This window comes from Podarcis vaucheri (genome assembly GCF_965113315.1).
Source record: "Podarcis vaucheri genome assembly, chromosome: 13".
NCBI lineage: Eukaryota > Metazoa > Chordata > Lepidosauria > Squamata > Lacertidae > Podarcis > Podarcis vaucheri.
The window spans coordinates 46,193,955-46,209,142 of NC_138751.1; the positions used below are offsets into that span (position 1 = coordinate 46,193,955).

Here is a 15,188-nt window from a genome sequence, read left to right on the forward strand (position 1 = left end):
ATGAGCCTAACTAGGCTAGACAGCAGTCAAAATTTAGCTCGCAAGGCTGTTTTCCAGACATCATATATGTGTATGTAGGGTAGATAAAGACCTGGCAGCAAATAAACAATTGGGAGTCTTGAAGTGCACTCCCAATGGTTCCTTGGCCAGCATGTCTTGTATTTGCTTGTATTTATACTGCCTTCCCAAAGCCGGGAAGGAGATATGGGGGCTATGACAGGGTCCTAGAGTCCTCCTGTCTCCTTCCCAAACCCTAGTTAGCACTTTCCCAGCTTTCGGAAGGAGATGGAAGGGCCCTAGGACCCTACCAGAGGGGATGCAGGTGGCGCTGTGGGTTAAACCACAGAGCCTAAGACTTGCTGATCAGAAGGTCGGCGGTTCGAATCCCCGCGACGGGGTGAGCTCCCGTTGCTCAGTCCCAGCTCTTGCCCACCTAGCAGTTCAAAAGGACGTCAAAGTGCAAGTAGATAAATAGGTACCGCTCTGTCGGGAAGGTAAACGGCGTTTCTGTGCGCGGCTCTGGTTCGCCAGAAGCGGCTTAGTCATGCTGGCCACATGACCCGGAAACTGTACGCCGGCTCCCTCGGCCAATAAAGCGAGATGAGCGCCGCAACCCCAGAGTCAGTCACGACTGGACCTAATGGTCAGGGGTCCCTTTACCCTTTACCTTTAGGACCCTACCAGAGCCTTGCACCTCCTTCCCAAAGCCCAGCGCCTTGCTTACCCAACTTTGGGGGGGCTGAGTGATGGGTGTCAGATGTTGGCCTTGCTCTCCCCTCCACCTCCCACACGACAAGACAGTGTGCTGCCTGTGGGTTCCAGGTTGAAGTGCTCTTGCGGCCCACTTGGTATGAAAAGTTGGACCCTTGGCAAAGTTTTGTGGTAGACAGGATGATGAAGAAGCTTAATCTGGTTCTGCTGCCATGGCCGATCCTTGTCGGCTAGGGTTGGGTCGTCTTCAGTCCTTCCCTTAACAGTGGTGGAGCCTATTGAAACAACCTACCTCTGAAGACTGGCAGATCCACATGGTTTACTGAGAAGGAATCCGTTGGCTGAGAGAGAATCTGCTCTGTCTGGCCAGTTCTATTAGATGCCTTGCTCAGCCTCTAGACTGAGGGAATGGCCTGAGTGGTTGATAGCTATCATGCCTGAATTCTCCCTGGTTCTCCAGAGAGCTCAGAGCAATGAGAAAGCGGAGCCCATTTTAGGGACTCCGTCATGGCGGCACAGAAACTTTCAGGAGCTTGTCCTACACTCGAGTAGGACCCTGGCAGAGACACATGCCCAGCTGGCATGTTCTCTCCCTCCTGGTTTTTCATTTGGGGGCTTCAAAAGCTTTCTTCTGCTCAAACATCACAGCGGCCGATGCCACCAGACATTGGCACACTTAGGGATCTGCAGAGTCTTTGCAGCTAGCGTGACAGACCTCAGCAAATCAGCATTTTGGCTAATCTACTTTATTTACATATAAACACACACTGAGCACTGCAACATGGCTCCCTCTCTCTCTAGCATCAGACAGCAAAGAGAGAAAGAACAAAGGACAATGACAATAATCCCACTTCACGGAACACAGTAACATAAACATCTTGTCTCCGTCACTTCCCACTCCATGGAGTCAAAACATATACCGTCATGTGATAGACAAAAATCCCATGACTGCAATCATGGAGCAGGAATTCTAACAGAAACTTCATTTTCTCCCTAACATTGCGTCATTCAGAACTGTCAAGCAAGCAGAGCTCTTCTAAGTGGAGCAAGACTGTTAATATTTTGGTCCTCGGGGAGGGGATGAGGCCCTGTCAGTGGTTTCTATGACTTATTTGCAGTTTGTGATTGCAGTCACTCCCACCTACCGTATTTTTCGTCCCATAGGGCGCACTGGCCCATAGGACGCACCTAGTTTTTTGGGGGGAAATAAAGGAAATTCCCCCCTTTTATTTCCCCCCAAAACCAGGTCGGGGAATCCAAACCAGGTCGGGGAACAGTGGGATGGCGGCGCTCCGCCTCCCCGCTGTCCCCCGGGCTTGTGGGGCTGGCGCTGGGGAGAAGCGCACTTCTCCCCAGCGCCAGCCTCCAAACCAGGTCGGGGAACAACCTCCAAACCAGGTCGGGGAACAGGGGGAAGGCACGCTGCGCCTCCCCGCTGTCCCCCGGGCTTGTGGGGCTGCCCGATATCTGCACGAAGCCCGGGGCGCAGGGTTGCTTCGGGATGCAGGCTGCTATCCGCAAGCCTTGGGAACCCGACGGGAACTCCCACGGAGCTCCCAAGGCTTGCGGATAGCTTCCTGAAGCCTGAAGAGCTAGAGGGGTCAGTGCGCACCGACCCCTCTCACTCTCCAGGCTTCACCGAAAGCCTGCATTCGCCCCATAGGACGCACCCACATTTCCCCTTCATTTTTGGAGGGGGGAAAGTGCGTCCTACAGGGTGAAAAATACGGTAATCCCACCCTGCTTAGAATTGTTCTGGGTTGAGCCTTTATATTTTGGCGCTGCTTTTTCAACTGCAAGTGTGCTTTACCTTTTCTTGCAGGAGCCTTGGGTAAAGCACCCAGTAAGGTCACCGACGCCCTGCCAGAACATGAGCCCGAAGGGGCTACAGCAGCTGTTGTTGATGAAGATGAAGAAGAAGATATTGAAGCAATGCAGTCGCGGTTAGCGACTCTCCGTAGCTAAATGTAGACTGGCTTTGCAGTTTGGTGCATTTTTCCACAGGCTGCCCTGTCACGCCTTTTAACAGTGCAAAACTTCATGCAAAAGTCTTTCCTGTATATATTCCTATATCTATTTTTTTGTGGGTTTGCCTTCAGAGATATTATTTTTAACTTTTCTGTCAACCTATGCCCAACACTAAACCGCTCTTCGGGAATGGAGAAGGGATGGCATATGTATTCTCAAACAAAAAATAAAATAAAAACCTATTTGAACGAGCTTGTGCTTTACGTACTGTCTTCTGCGGGCTATACCTGCAACAACAGCATTATGTACATTTCTGAAACAGTATGACTAGATTTTAATAAACAGTTTTTAACACTTTCCTGCAGTCCCTGGTGAGCTGGTAGTTTCTTTCAAGTACGTGGACTGAACACACAAACCTCTTGCCAGTTATTAAAAACCAAGTAAACTCTTCAGCCACAAAGTGCAGTTCTGATTAGCTTAATACAGTTGATCTCCTGCAAGTAAAAGTTATATGTAAAAGAAGAAGAAGAAGTCTATACTGAAATAGTAAAAAAGGCCTGGCAGCAAAGTACGGGGGGGGGGGGATCCAAAATGGTACAAGTAAAATAAAACTCTGTGTCACTAAGCAGTTTTAGGTACATAAAACCTGTTTTTTATTTATATTCTTAAAGATTTTGTAAAAAAGCTTGCCGGGTAATCCAGTCAAAAGCTCCTCAAAATGGAGATGTCACATTACAATAAGCCATAGGAACAGTGCAGTTTTAAATAGCAAAGGATGCATTTCCAGAAAGCTTTTTTATATCACAATTAAATTACAGTGGTACCTCTGCTTAAGAACTTAATTCGTTCCAGAGGTCCCTTCTTAACCTGAAACCATTTTTAACCTGAGGTACCACTTTAGCTAATGGGGCCTCCCGTTGCCGCCGCACTGCCAGCACGCGATTTCTGTTTTCATCCTGAGGTAAAGTTCTTAACCCGAGGCACTACTTCCGGGATAGCGGAGTCTGTAACCTGAAGTGTTTGTAACCTGAATCGTTTGTAACCTGAGGTACCACTGTCATGATCCACCATCCAGTTTTCCAAATCATGCTCGAGTAGTGCAGATGACAGGAAATCAATATGCAGGTACAGCAAAAAGTCATAAATACATCAAGATTTACATTGCATGGAAAAGTAATCAACAGAAGGATTGGAATTCACAAAAGGAACATGAATCGTACCGCAGAGTGACAAATTTGAGGGGCGTAGGCCACAGGTGAACAGAAGGTAGATCTGAATCTCCTGGAAGATTTCCAGATGATTTCCAGTAGATCCATAATGGTTTCCGACTCACAATTGTTTTAACATTAGCAATAATGAAAAGGTCTCTGCCCAGGCCAGGCTGCCAACGTGAAGGAAGCTTGAGGGAAAAGGAAATGGATTTATGTGTCAAAGGAATGCAGTGATTCCTAATACTGAAATCACTCCTGGGCTTAAGCACGTGGCTCAGATATGCCGGATTTTAAGTGGTTCCTCCCTCGGATCACTATTTTGCACTTGGTTTCTGGTGGTGAGCCTTGGGGATCTATTAAAAAAAAAAGTACCGTATTTTTCACCCTGTAGGACGCACCAGCCCATAGGATGCACCGGCCCATAGGACGCACCTAGTTTTTTGGGGGGGAAATAAGGGGGGGGAGTTTCTTCCCCCCCAGCTACGGATATCTGCCCGAAGCACAGGGTGCTCTGCTTCGGCACGCCCCGCGCTCCGGGCAGCAGGCTGCTATCCGCAGCCTAGGGAGCCCTGCGGGAACTCCCGTGGGCTCCCCAGGCTTGCTGATAGCTTCCTGAAGCCTGGAGAGGGAGAGGGGTCGGTGCGCACCGACCCCTCTCACTCTCCAGGCTTCAGCGAAAGCCTGCATTCGCCCCATAGGACGCACACAGATTTCCCCTTCATTTTTGGAGGGGAAAAGTGCGTCCTATAGGGCAAAAAATACGGTATATTTTTCGCTCTATAAGACGCACCTTTCCCTTCCTAAAAAGTAGGGAAATGTGTGTGCGTATTATGGCGCTCCCAGGGGGAAAGCCCCCAAGAGCTGGACACACACTCCGCGCACTCTTTAAAGGGAGCGCGGCTTTTGGGGGAGCCTTAGCCGCAAGCAGCCTCTCGTGGGCAAGGGATGAAGCCAGGGCAGTGAGCTGGATCGCTGCGTTGCGGTCCCGCTCATTGTCCTGGCTTCTGGCCTAGCCGCGCAAAGCCTACGCAAGGCACATTGGGCCTTCATCCCCGTGCCCTGCGGAGGCTTCGTGGGGCTATCCAAAAGCCAGAACAGCTCGCGCTCCCTCTAGCTGTTCTAGCTTCTGGCTTAGCTGCGTGCGGCTCTGTCCCTTCCCCCACCTCCCAGAACAGCCCCCCAAGAGTCGCGCTCCCTTTAAAGAGGGAGCTCTTGTGGGAGGTGGGGGGAAAGCCAGTAGGCTTGCTTTCACTGAAGCCAGGAGGGCAAGAAGGATCGGTGCGCACCAATCCCGCTTGCTCTCCTGGCTTCAGGGATTGCCCCGCAAGACCTCCTGAGGGAAGATGGAGGAGCTCAGGATGCTTTGCATTGCTTTTTTATTTCTTGTTTTCCTCCCCTAAAAACTAGGTGCGTCTTATGGTCTGGTGCATCTAATAGAGCGAAAAATACAGTAGATTCCCACAGGCCTGCAGGACATTCACCCCGCTGTAATGAATGCCACGATACTGCTCTCCTCCCTATATATCTGAGATCCAGTGCCGAGGGCCTTCTGGCAGTTCCCTCATTGCGAGAAGTAAGGTTACAGGGAACCAGGCAGAGGGCCTTCTTGGTAGTGGCACCTGCCCTGTGGAACACCCTCCCAGCAGATGTCAAGGCAATAAACAACTATTTTACTTTTAAAAGACAACGGAAGGCAGCCCTCTTTAGGGAAGTTTTTAATGTCTAATGCTGTATTGTTTTTAATATTCAGTTGGAAGCCGCCCAGAGTGGCTGGGGAAACCCAGCCAGATGGGTGGGGTATAAATAATAAATTATTATTATTATTATTATTATTATTAATCAACCTAACAAAAATGAGTTACGTTTCTCAAGTTTATCCTCTTTGTAAATCAGTAGCTTGTTTTAATGTGTGCATACCAATGTATGCACTATTATATGTACATTAATAAAGGATATTTTTATGCATGCCCTTACGTTTGTTTCTGTTGCAAAGACAAAAACATCTTATGAATGCAGGGGAAAAAGCCTGCAGGCAGCCGACAGAATCCAGTTTCTGCAGTCAGTTGTAATTTGATTCGGCTGCAGGGTTGTACAGTATTTGTATGGTATTACCAGCATTCACCATGCTAATAATACGTATCATCAAATGCATTTTTTGCTGTCCTTGTCATCTAAGTACAGTACTGTAGTTGGGAGATTCCCCCGCTTTCCTGTCTAGTGCTATTTGTTCCCATACGAAAGGTATGTGACAAAGTTTCCCCCTAGTGGGGGAAAACGAAATCACCTTTGGTCTTCTACAAAGCCTTGTACTTTCTGCTGCAAGTGCTACAAGCATATCTCTCAAATGTGCTCCTGGTTGATAAAGAGGTCAGCTGACTGCTATAATCAAGCAATACATTCATTAATTTCAGCATATATATTTAGGTGGAATGTGGGCATTTCCATATTTGGGCTCATATCTGCTCGGACAACGCAAGTCAGATACAAAATACATCAGATCTGAGTCCTGGGGAACAAAGAACGTCGTCATTGTGTGAATGTCACTTATTTTCTGTTTCCACAAATATCCCCGGTCTGTTATGCAAACATTCATTCATACAAACATAAAAGGGTCTCTGCTTCATGAATTGCATCCTAAGAAACATCATTTTTGTGTGTGTCAGTCTGCTGCCAGGGAAGAAAGCACAGTCTACTCTACTTGCCTCTAGATCTTTGCTCCTAGTTCTGCCATCAAAGCTTTATAGAATCACAGAATAGTAGAGATGGAAGGGACCCCAGGAATCTCAGCTAAAGCATCCATGACAGGTGGCCATCCAAACTCTGGTGAAAAACCTCCAAGGAAGGAGAGTCCACAACCTCCCAAGGGAGACAGCTCTGACTGTCACAAAGTTCTTCCTGAATTTTAGTCAGGATCTCCTTCCTTGTAACTTGAAGCCATTGGTTTGGGTCCCACCCTCCAGAGCAGGAGAAAACAAGCTTGTTCCCTCTTTCTTCCATGCCTTTGAATATTGAATAAAAGACAACGGTAAGGACTTTCCCCTTGTTTCTGCTTCTGGCAGCCTGCCGTGAGAGTTGAGTCCTCTGCCGCTTGACATATACCAATGTAATCGCAATGTCTGACATACGGATGGAGCTATGTAGAGTCATTGGCTGGCTTCACGGTTTTTCAGTGTCGTGATTTTTGATGTGGCAATATATCGCGAATCGTGATGGGGGAGGTGCTGTGCAAAAATCACAATGTGGGGGAAATCATGAAGCCAGCCAACACCTCTCTCGATTCCTTTTTTTTAAAAAAAAGATATTTATTAAAGTTTCACAAATTATATAAACAAACACAACAATACAAACAAACACAAACAAGAAAAAACAAGTATAATTTCAGATCCTTATTTTCTTAAAACTTACTTTACCGACCTCCTCATGCCTCCCCTTTCTGCATTCCAATTTCAAATATTTAGTTCAGCAAATCCTCACCCTTAATTTTATCTAGTTGTTAACCTTTCTTTTCTTTTAACTTAATCTTTACAGCTGTAAACCACTTACTTTCTAAAGCCGCATCATTTTAGCACTCATTAATTTTACAATGTTTCTTAAGATAGTTCTTAAATTTCTTCCAATCTTCTTCCGCCGTCTCTTTTCCCTGGTCTCGGATTCTGCCAGTCATTTCTGCCAGTCCCATATAGTCTATCACCTTCATCTGCCATTCTTGCAAGGTGGGTAGATCCTGTGTCTTCCAATACTTTGCGATGAGTATTCTTGTTGCTGTTGTAGCGTACATCACCTCTCTCGATTCCTGCAAGCCCCTGTTAACTCTGCCAGTGCAGCTCTCTCCTGCCTCATCATCACAAGAGCAGGCCCCAGCAAAAATCACGATGTGGGGGAAACCGTGAAGTCAGCTTATGGCTCTACAGTGGTACCTCAGGTTAAGTACTTAATTCGTTCCAGAGGTCTGTTCTTAACCTGAAACTGTTCTTAACCTGAAGTACCACTTTAGCTAATGGGGCCTCGCGCCGCCAGAGCACGATTTCTGTCCTCATCCTGAAGCAAAATTCTTAACCTGAGGTACTATTTCTGGGTTAGTGGAGTCTGTAACCTGAAGCATCTGTAAACCGAGGTACCACTGTAGTGTGAAAGATTATGAGTCATGGGCAGTGTTTTTATTCTAGAAAAAAAGAGATGCCGGTTCTCACCATTAAGTTGTTACAGTAAGTGCCACATTTTTAACCAGTGCTTTTTTTTTAGGGCGAAAAAGATGTTGGTACTGTATACCATTGAGTACCCCAGAAAGAAAGAAAAAACACTGGTCATGGGATGGATAGAGAGTTTGCAAACAAAAAAGTGCTTAGCTTATTTTTCTGGCTGATGTTTTAATGCCGTTAATATCGTTGAATTGATGATATAATTGTGATGTTTAGCTTATTTTTTGCTTAAAGGTTGTAATTGTTTCACTGAGGATTTGTTAATTACTCTATATGGCTTATGATGCATATTATTATTAATTATTATTTATTGAATTTATATACCGCCCTATACCCGGAGGTCTCGGAGCGGTTCACATAAAAAGATCACAGTACATAAAATAAAAATAAAAGCTCAGTAATATCCCCTACAAAAGAGCCACATTTTAAAAGTGTATGGGATGTAGAATTCGTGACCAGGGAGAAGAGTCGGTGGAGGAAGACTGGAAGAAATTTAAAGACTACTTGCAGAAGCACTGTAAAATTAAGGAATGTTAAAACGATGTCTGATGGAAAATAAGTGGTATTGGTAAAAAGATTTCTAAGAAAATGTAAATAAGGATTGATAACTGGAAAATTGGTATTTATAATAGGTTAATATCTTGAGTGAGGATAAATGCTAGAGGGTAAGGACTTGCTGAATTCAATATTTGAACTGGAATAAGAAATGGGAGGTGTGAAGAGGTCTAGAAACTAGTGAATGAAGTATAAGATATGAAAATACTAATCTATTTTCTGTTTGTTTGGGTTTTTTTCCCTTTCCTTTCCTTTTTTCCTTACCTTCCTTTGTTAACTGTTTTTTATTGTACTGTAACTGTATTTCTTATGCGTTTTGTTTTTGGTATTTTTTTCATTTTTGTAGTCTTTCTTATGTTTAAATTTTCCATTGTTTGTGAAACTTTAATAAACATTATTTATAAAAAAAAAATAAAAGTGTATGGGATGTTGATCAGGTCAACCCAAGACCTGGTTGATGATGAAAGAGGCTCCGCACAGAATCAGGGCAGGTGCGAAGTCCCTCGCGCGCCCGGCCCTCCCAGCCGCGCTCGTGCGGCCCTCGGCCGCTTCCGGCCGCTCCCCAGTGAGGCTGCGCGCTGGCGCTGGCATGCCGAATGGCTGAGGCGCCTGGCGCTGCTGCTGCTGCTGCTGCTGCTCCTTCTTCCCGCGACGGCAGACGGGCAGCTCCGAGCCGGGCGGGGGAAAGCGGACCCACTCCCTGCTGCTGCTGTCACCGGAGCCGCTCAGCGCCATGGTCTCCTGGATCATCTCCAGGCTAGTGGTGTGAGTAGCCCGCGCGGGGGTGTCTCCCGCCGCGCGCCCTGCGCTTTGGGGGAACCCCCAGCCTTTTTGCAAGCGCGGCGGGCCATAGGATTGCATGGGCTTGCGGGTCTCCGTCTCTGTCGTCTCCCGTGCGCAACGCAGCTTTCCACCCAACGCGCCCCGGGCTAAGAATATCTGCCCATCTAATTATAGCCTTTCCTTCACAGGCTGCCGCCGGTGCCTAGATTTTTTCCCTTTTCTTTCTTGCGCTCCGCAGCAGGAGATCGGCGTGGGTTTGGGGCTGTTGTTTTTTAATACAGCAAAGGGAAGATGTGCGTTTTTGGGTTGCTTTTTAAAAAGCACCCCACAAAATCCTCTATTGGCTCGGCGCTGCCGGGTAGGGGTAAAGTCAGGACGGATGCACGCGAAAGCGGGGTTGCTTTTTGCAGCGTTTCCCCTCTGCAAATGGGGAGAAAAATCGAATATTGGGAAGGGCGGCAGGGAAATTGACGCTTTGTTGCTGGCAATACCTATTTCTGTGGGGTGGGGGCTCGCTAGAGGGCGCTGTCAGGAGACATCCCATGGGAGGTGGGAGCAGAGAGAGAGAGGGGGGGTCCTAATTTATTTTTTGGTTAAGCACTGTTTACCTTACATGATTAAAATGGGGGGCGGAGGATCTGTGGGGTTCCCCTCTCTTTGAAACCAAAACAAAAGGAAAACCCATAGCCTTTCTGGAAAAGCCTTTCTGGGAAAGTGGAGCATTCTCCTGCTTCAACATAGGCTTCACATGTCATGGGGTGTCCAGGCAAGCCGTACAGGAATCCCTGGGAAATTCTCCCCAGGAAGCAAACAATGGAGTCCGTTTCCATGACCATTTGCATCCAGAAAGGGAAGGGAGATGGCCTACAACATGTGCCCGCAACATGAAGCTGGCTATCCTCATAGATGCTGCTTTTGTAAAAGAAATGTAGCTTGCCAAAGTTAGGAGAGCAACAGAATGAACCCAAATGTGGGTTTTCCTTGGGCTTCCTGTTCTAGGATGCTGAAGGCAATTTGTTGTTGGAGCCCCAGCGCCACCTTTGTCTGGAGAGATGTGCTAGGATAACACCCGGTTCACCCACCTGGCTTCTGTCTCTGCCCAGCAGTCTGAAAGATGGGAAGAGGGTGGGATTGATTTTTGAGCTTCCTCTCTGCGAGCCTTTTGATGGCGGATCATGGCAAGGGTTGTAAGAACAGAAGCCGGCAAGTTATATGATCCTGACCAATCTGCAGCTGTCATTTTCTGTGGTTGAGCTTGCACTTTGCTAGGGTGAACCATGTTAAATATCAGATGGGTATTTTGCAAACAAGATAAGTCTTTTGCTGATCTTTTTTTAAAAATAAGATGGCACTTTAAGGTTTTGTTCTGAAAAGCTGTGTTTTCTCCACATAATTTACATAGTATTTCCAAGTGTGTGATTGGCATAGTATATCTAAGCTCGTGCTTAAAGATGCTGTTCCACTCTTCTTTGTTTTGGCATAATTTCGAATATAGTCTCTCATTTGACTTTTAAACTCAGACTCATTTTTAAACGTCTAGTATTAATCTGTATACAGTATTTGCCTCCTCCCATCTTGTGAAGCTTTGTTGAAATAGTGCCGATTGGTGTGTAGTTCTGGGAAACAAAGGCAGCCTAAGGAACGGTCGTATTATGAGTGAGGTCATACATCACACAGTTTGAAAGGCATGGGGTGGGGTGAGGAAGAGAACAGCATAAGTGCACCTACAGTTCTTTGTTGCACATGGTCCGCAAGCAGAAAAAGTATGACGCGACATCAGGACTTGTAGGAATAAAACACAAAGTTGCTTGATGGTGCAGAATAGCTCTCATTAAATACTAAGTAGAGCAGGGGTCAGCAAACTTTTTCAGTAGGGGGCCGGTCCACTGTCCCTCAGACCTTGTGGGGGGCCGGAATATATTTTTTTTTTTTGGGGGGGGGGAAATGAACAAATTCCTATGCCCCACAAATAACCCAGAGATGCATTTTAAATAAAAGGATACATTCTACTCATGTAAAAACATGCTGATTCCCAGACCGTCCGCGGGCCGGATTGAGAAGGCGATTGGGCCTGATCCGGCCCCTGGGCCTTAGTTTGCCTACCCATGACATAGAGGAAATGGTTTCTTACAGTACAGACCACCCCTAGATTCCCTTTCTGAATGTGCTAGGTTGTGTGTTAATGGGGTGTGAAGGCAGTCTTCAGGTCATACAAATTTGGGTTAGGGTTTAAATGAAATTGATCCGAAATAGAAGCATTTGATCGAAGTAGCCTCCAAACCCTGCTACCCATTAGCCCATTGCAATGAACATATGGCTAATTCAGAACATGGCCATTTGAAGCAAATGTGGAAAGTTGCAAGGGAGGAATGCACAAGAATGCTAAAAGTTTAAAGTGCTGGTTGAGTCCCAGCCAGGGTCTGTTGGCTCTGAAGTTGGGAATATTCTTAAAGCGGCAGTTGGGAGAAATGCAATAATCAAAGGAAACTGTAGAATCATAGAATTGTAGAGGGTCATCTCGTCCAGTCCCCCTGCTATGCAGGAATCTCAGCTAAAGCATAGCTGAGTTGCCCCACAATAAAAAACCAAACTCTTAAACAGACAATCAGCATAACTAGCACCAGAGAACAGACATCTACCATTTCTGGTTGTCAGGAGTCCAGGTTCCCAGCCTGATAACACAGTAAGCGAAGGAGGATTTATTGCAAAAACAAACAGATAGCTCCGGACGGTTCTAACAAAGTCATCACTCAAGGTGACCCTTCTGAAGATTTCTTCTGGTGTTGACAGAAGATACTGAACTTAGGATTCTTACGTCTCTTGTTTTTCTTCCTGTCTAGTAGCCCTCCTATTTGCCAACTCTTTGGACTTATTGGTTTAGCTCCAACCTCTTCCTGGTCTGAACATACTATCTATGTGTTTGTCCGCGCCTGTTTGGGCTTCCTGCAAGCTTTGTGTTCTACTCTGCTCTCAGCTACTGCCTTATCAGCCTGCCCTTCAAGGTCAGCAAGAGCTGAAGTCTGCAGCTGCTGGCTCTCCCCTGCCTGTCTAACACCTAAGCCTCTCTGTTCATGGCTGCCTTCTGCAGTTGGCTGCAAACCTTTGCTAGGAGCTGGCTCATTCCTGACACTGATTAACCTGGTGACAGTGACGTAGCCATGGTGGGACCTGGGTAGTACTGGCCTTTGTATTTCAGGTCTATCTCTCTGTTGGTTCTCAATGGGTAAACCTGTGGTCCATATGTTGGCAGACCTGGCATCAGGACAACATCTTCCCACTCACTGGTCATTGGCCAGGCTGTCTGGGGCTGAAGGGCAGTCGGCGAGGGGAGGCTGATGTAGCCCCATTCAACCTACCTAAAACTATCCAGACCCTTGGGGTGGGGGGCTTTACAGGTTTTAGGAGTGAGGCTGTACGTAGCCAACCTTTCCGAGTTAGTGGGCACACTTGGAATTTTCATTATGGTTGCCATTAATTTGATTTGAACTGATTTTATAATGAATTGATTTTAGAATGCTGTATTATTTTACTGTTGTTAGCCAGCTTTGGCTGGGGAGGGCGGGATATAAATAAAATTTTATTATTATTATTATTATTTTATTAAGTGGCGTGGGCGCCGGTCACAAAATGGCTGCTATGGAAGTGTGGCGTCACACAAAATGGCGGCCTCGTCTAAAAGCAGACAAGAGAGAGCCGCAAGACAGTGTAGGCATATTCTCAGAAAAGGGGCAAAAAGGCACCTATTGCTGCCCTTACCCAGAGAGAGATACTCTTTTTTCAGAACAGAATAAAGGGAGGGGGTCCAGTTCTGGAATTCAATGTCATGTGAACCGGTTTAAAGGAGTGTGTCAATGCGAGGCAGTGTCAACCATTGCACATGGTGGCTTTTTGAGGGGAAGTTCACTGAGGCTACTTGCAGGTGTCATAGGAGGTTGTTGTTGTTTAGTCGTGTCCGACTCTTCATGACCCTATGGACCAGAGCATGCCAGGCACTCCTGTCCTCCACTGCCTCCTGCAGTTTGGTCAAACTCATGCTGGTAGCTTCGAGAGCACTATCCAACCATCTTGTCCTCTGTCGTCCCCTTCTCCTTGTGCCCTCCATCTTTACCAACACCAGGGTCTTTTCCAAGACGTCTTCTCTTCTCATGAGGTGGCCAAAGTCTTGGAGTCTCAGCTTCAGGATCTGTCCTTCCAGTGAGCACTCAGTGCTGATTTCCTTCAGAATGGAGAGGTTTGATTTTCTTGCAGTCCAGGGGACTCTCAAGAGTCTTCTCCAGCACCATAATTCAAAAGCGTCAATTCTTCGGCGATCAGCCTTCTTTATGGTCCAGCTCTCACTTCCACACATCACTGCTGGGAAAACCATAGCTTTAACTATACGGACCTTTGTTGGCAAGGTGATGTCTCTGCTTTTTAAGATGCTGTCTAGGTTTGTCATTGCTTTCCTCCCAAGAAGAGGGCGTCTTTTAATTTCGTGGAGGTACATAGGAAGTACTGGTGAGCATACTGGCGCTCTCAGACACCATATTGGCAACCTCTGCTCTGTGTTCACTGGGAAGAATGATGGGCTCCTAACAGGAGCCTCCTTTAAGGCGATGAAAGGCTGTGTAATGTGCACCATAGTGAGCCCCTACCCACTCTGATTTTCCATTACTTCCAGCACAATCATTTTTGCATTTAATCACGTTCCTCTATATCTGCTTTCTGCAGATGAAAGCTAGCTTTTCAAATCTGTATCCTTGTCTGGATTCCGCTGCATTGATGGTCTATTCAAATATTGTGGAGATGCCGTAAGGAAATGTAGGGCAATCTGAGCCCTGTTCAGTTAAACTGCCTCTGTCTTTCTTTGTGTGATTTAATTTTTAATGTGTTCCATGTGCGCTGAGGTCTGGTCTTAACCTACACGGATTTCTGGTCTCTTCCATCCTGTAGCTGCACCCTTAATAAAACAGATCAGCTGACAGAAACTGATTTCGGAACTATGGCTAAAAATTTATGTTTGCTTTGTTGGAAGTCTTTGTTCTATCCTTCTGAGGACTGCAGATTGCTTGTGGAGCTTATGGCAATTACTATCCTGTTCACTGAGCGATGGATTATGTTAGGTTTCCCTGAAGCATCTTTGGATTGGAAGTTGATAAGACAAGGCAGTCCCCAGCATGCCAAATTATGTTGACACAGCACATTCCAGCATCACGTAATAGTAAATTTAATCAAACCTACCCTCTTATGTCAAGCTTCTGTAGATAATTTCACTCGCAGCAGTGCCATTGCTTTTAATTCTAACAGATTATGTTCATTACATTACTACCCTAGTATAGATGTTAAAAGGATACAAATTTCTTCCATTTCAACCAAAGGTTTCCTGAGCCTTTGATTGATCTTGGATCTGAGTTTTCATATCATTCGAGAACCAGATGATAGGAACTGGGTAGGGGTATCATCTTTTGTCCCTTTTGGGAATTTCATCATTCTTCATACACGCTTGTCAAAATCCTAGTCTTTTGTCAATTTAATTGCTTGGCGATGGATGGGAGGACCAGAAGGTGGAAGGAGAAAGGGGTGGTGCTTTCCTTTGTATTCTCAGCTTTGCCACACACTCAACAAACTTCTCCTGTCTGCTTCCCTCCCCAACTCAACAGCTGCGTTAATGATGGGAATGGGTTGGGGCAAAGACACCTCCTTGTTTGGGGGAAGTGAAATACCTGAAATGTTTGCCCTCATAACGTTGGCATTGTGTTTAGGAAGGACTGACTGTCTGACC

At 46.3% G+C, this 15,188-nt stretch overlaps 2 protein-coding genes across 5 annotated transcripts in view; both read left to right on the plus strand.

Annotated features, from left to right (window-relative positions):
• Positions 1-2,931, plus strand: part of LOC309516217 (charged multivesicular body protein 3) — a 33,748-nt gene extending 30,817 nt beyond the window's left edge. For both annotated transcript variants that reach the window (XM_082194864.1, XM_082194863.1), the window contains one exon: positions 2,534-2,931. In XM_082194864.1, coding sequence (XP_082050990.1) covers positions 2,534-2,676 — 143 coding nt within the window. In that variant the 3' untranslated portion in view covers positions 2,677-2,931. The remainder of the gene's footprint in view (positions 1-2,533) is intronic.
• Positions 2,932-9,195: 6,264 nt separating this feature from the next.
• REEP1 (receptor accessory protein 1) overlaps positions 9,196-15,188 on the plus strand; it is a 72,171-nt gene continuing 66,178 nt past the window's right edge. The window contains exon 1 of one of the 3 annotated variants that reach the window (XM_082195089.1): positions 9,196-9,409. In XM_082195089.1, the coding sequence (XP_082051215.1) occupies positions 9,378-9,409 (32 nt within the window). In that variant the 5' untranslated portion in view covers positions 9,196-9,377. The remainder of the gene's footprint in view (positions 9,410-15,188) is intronic. The other 2 variants (XM_082195088.1, XM_082195090.1) reach the window with 2 other exon arrangements.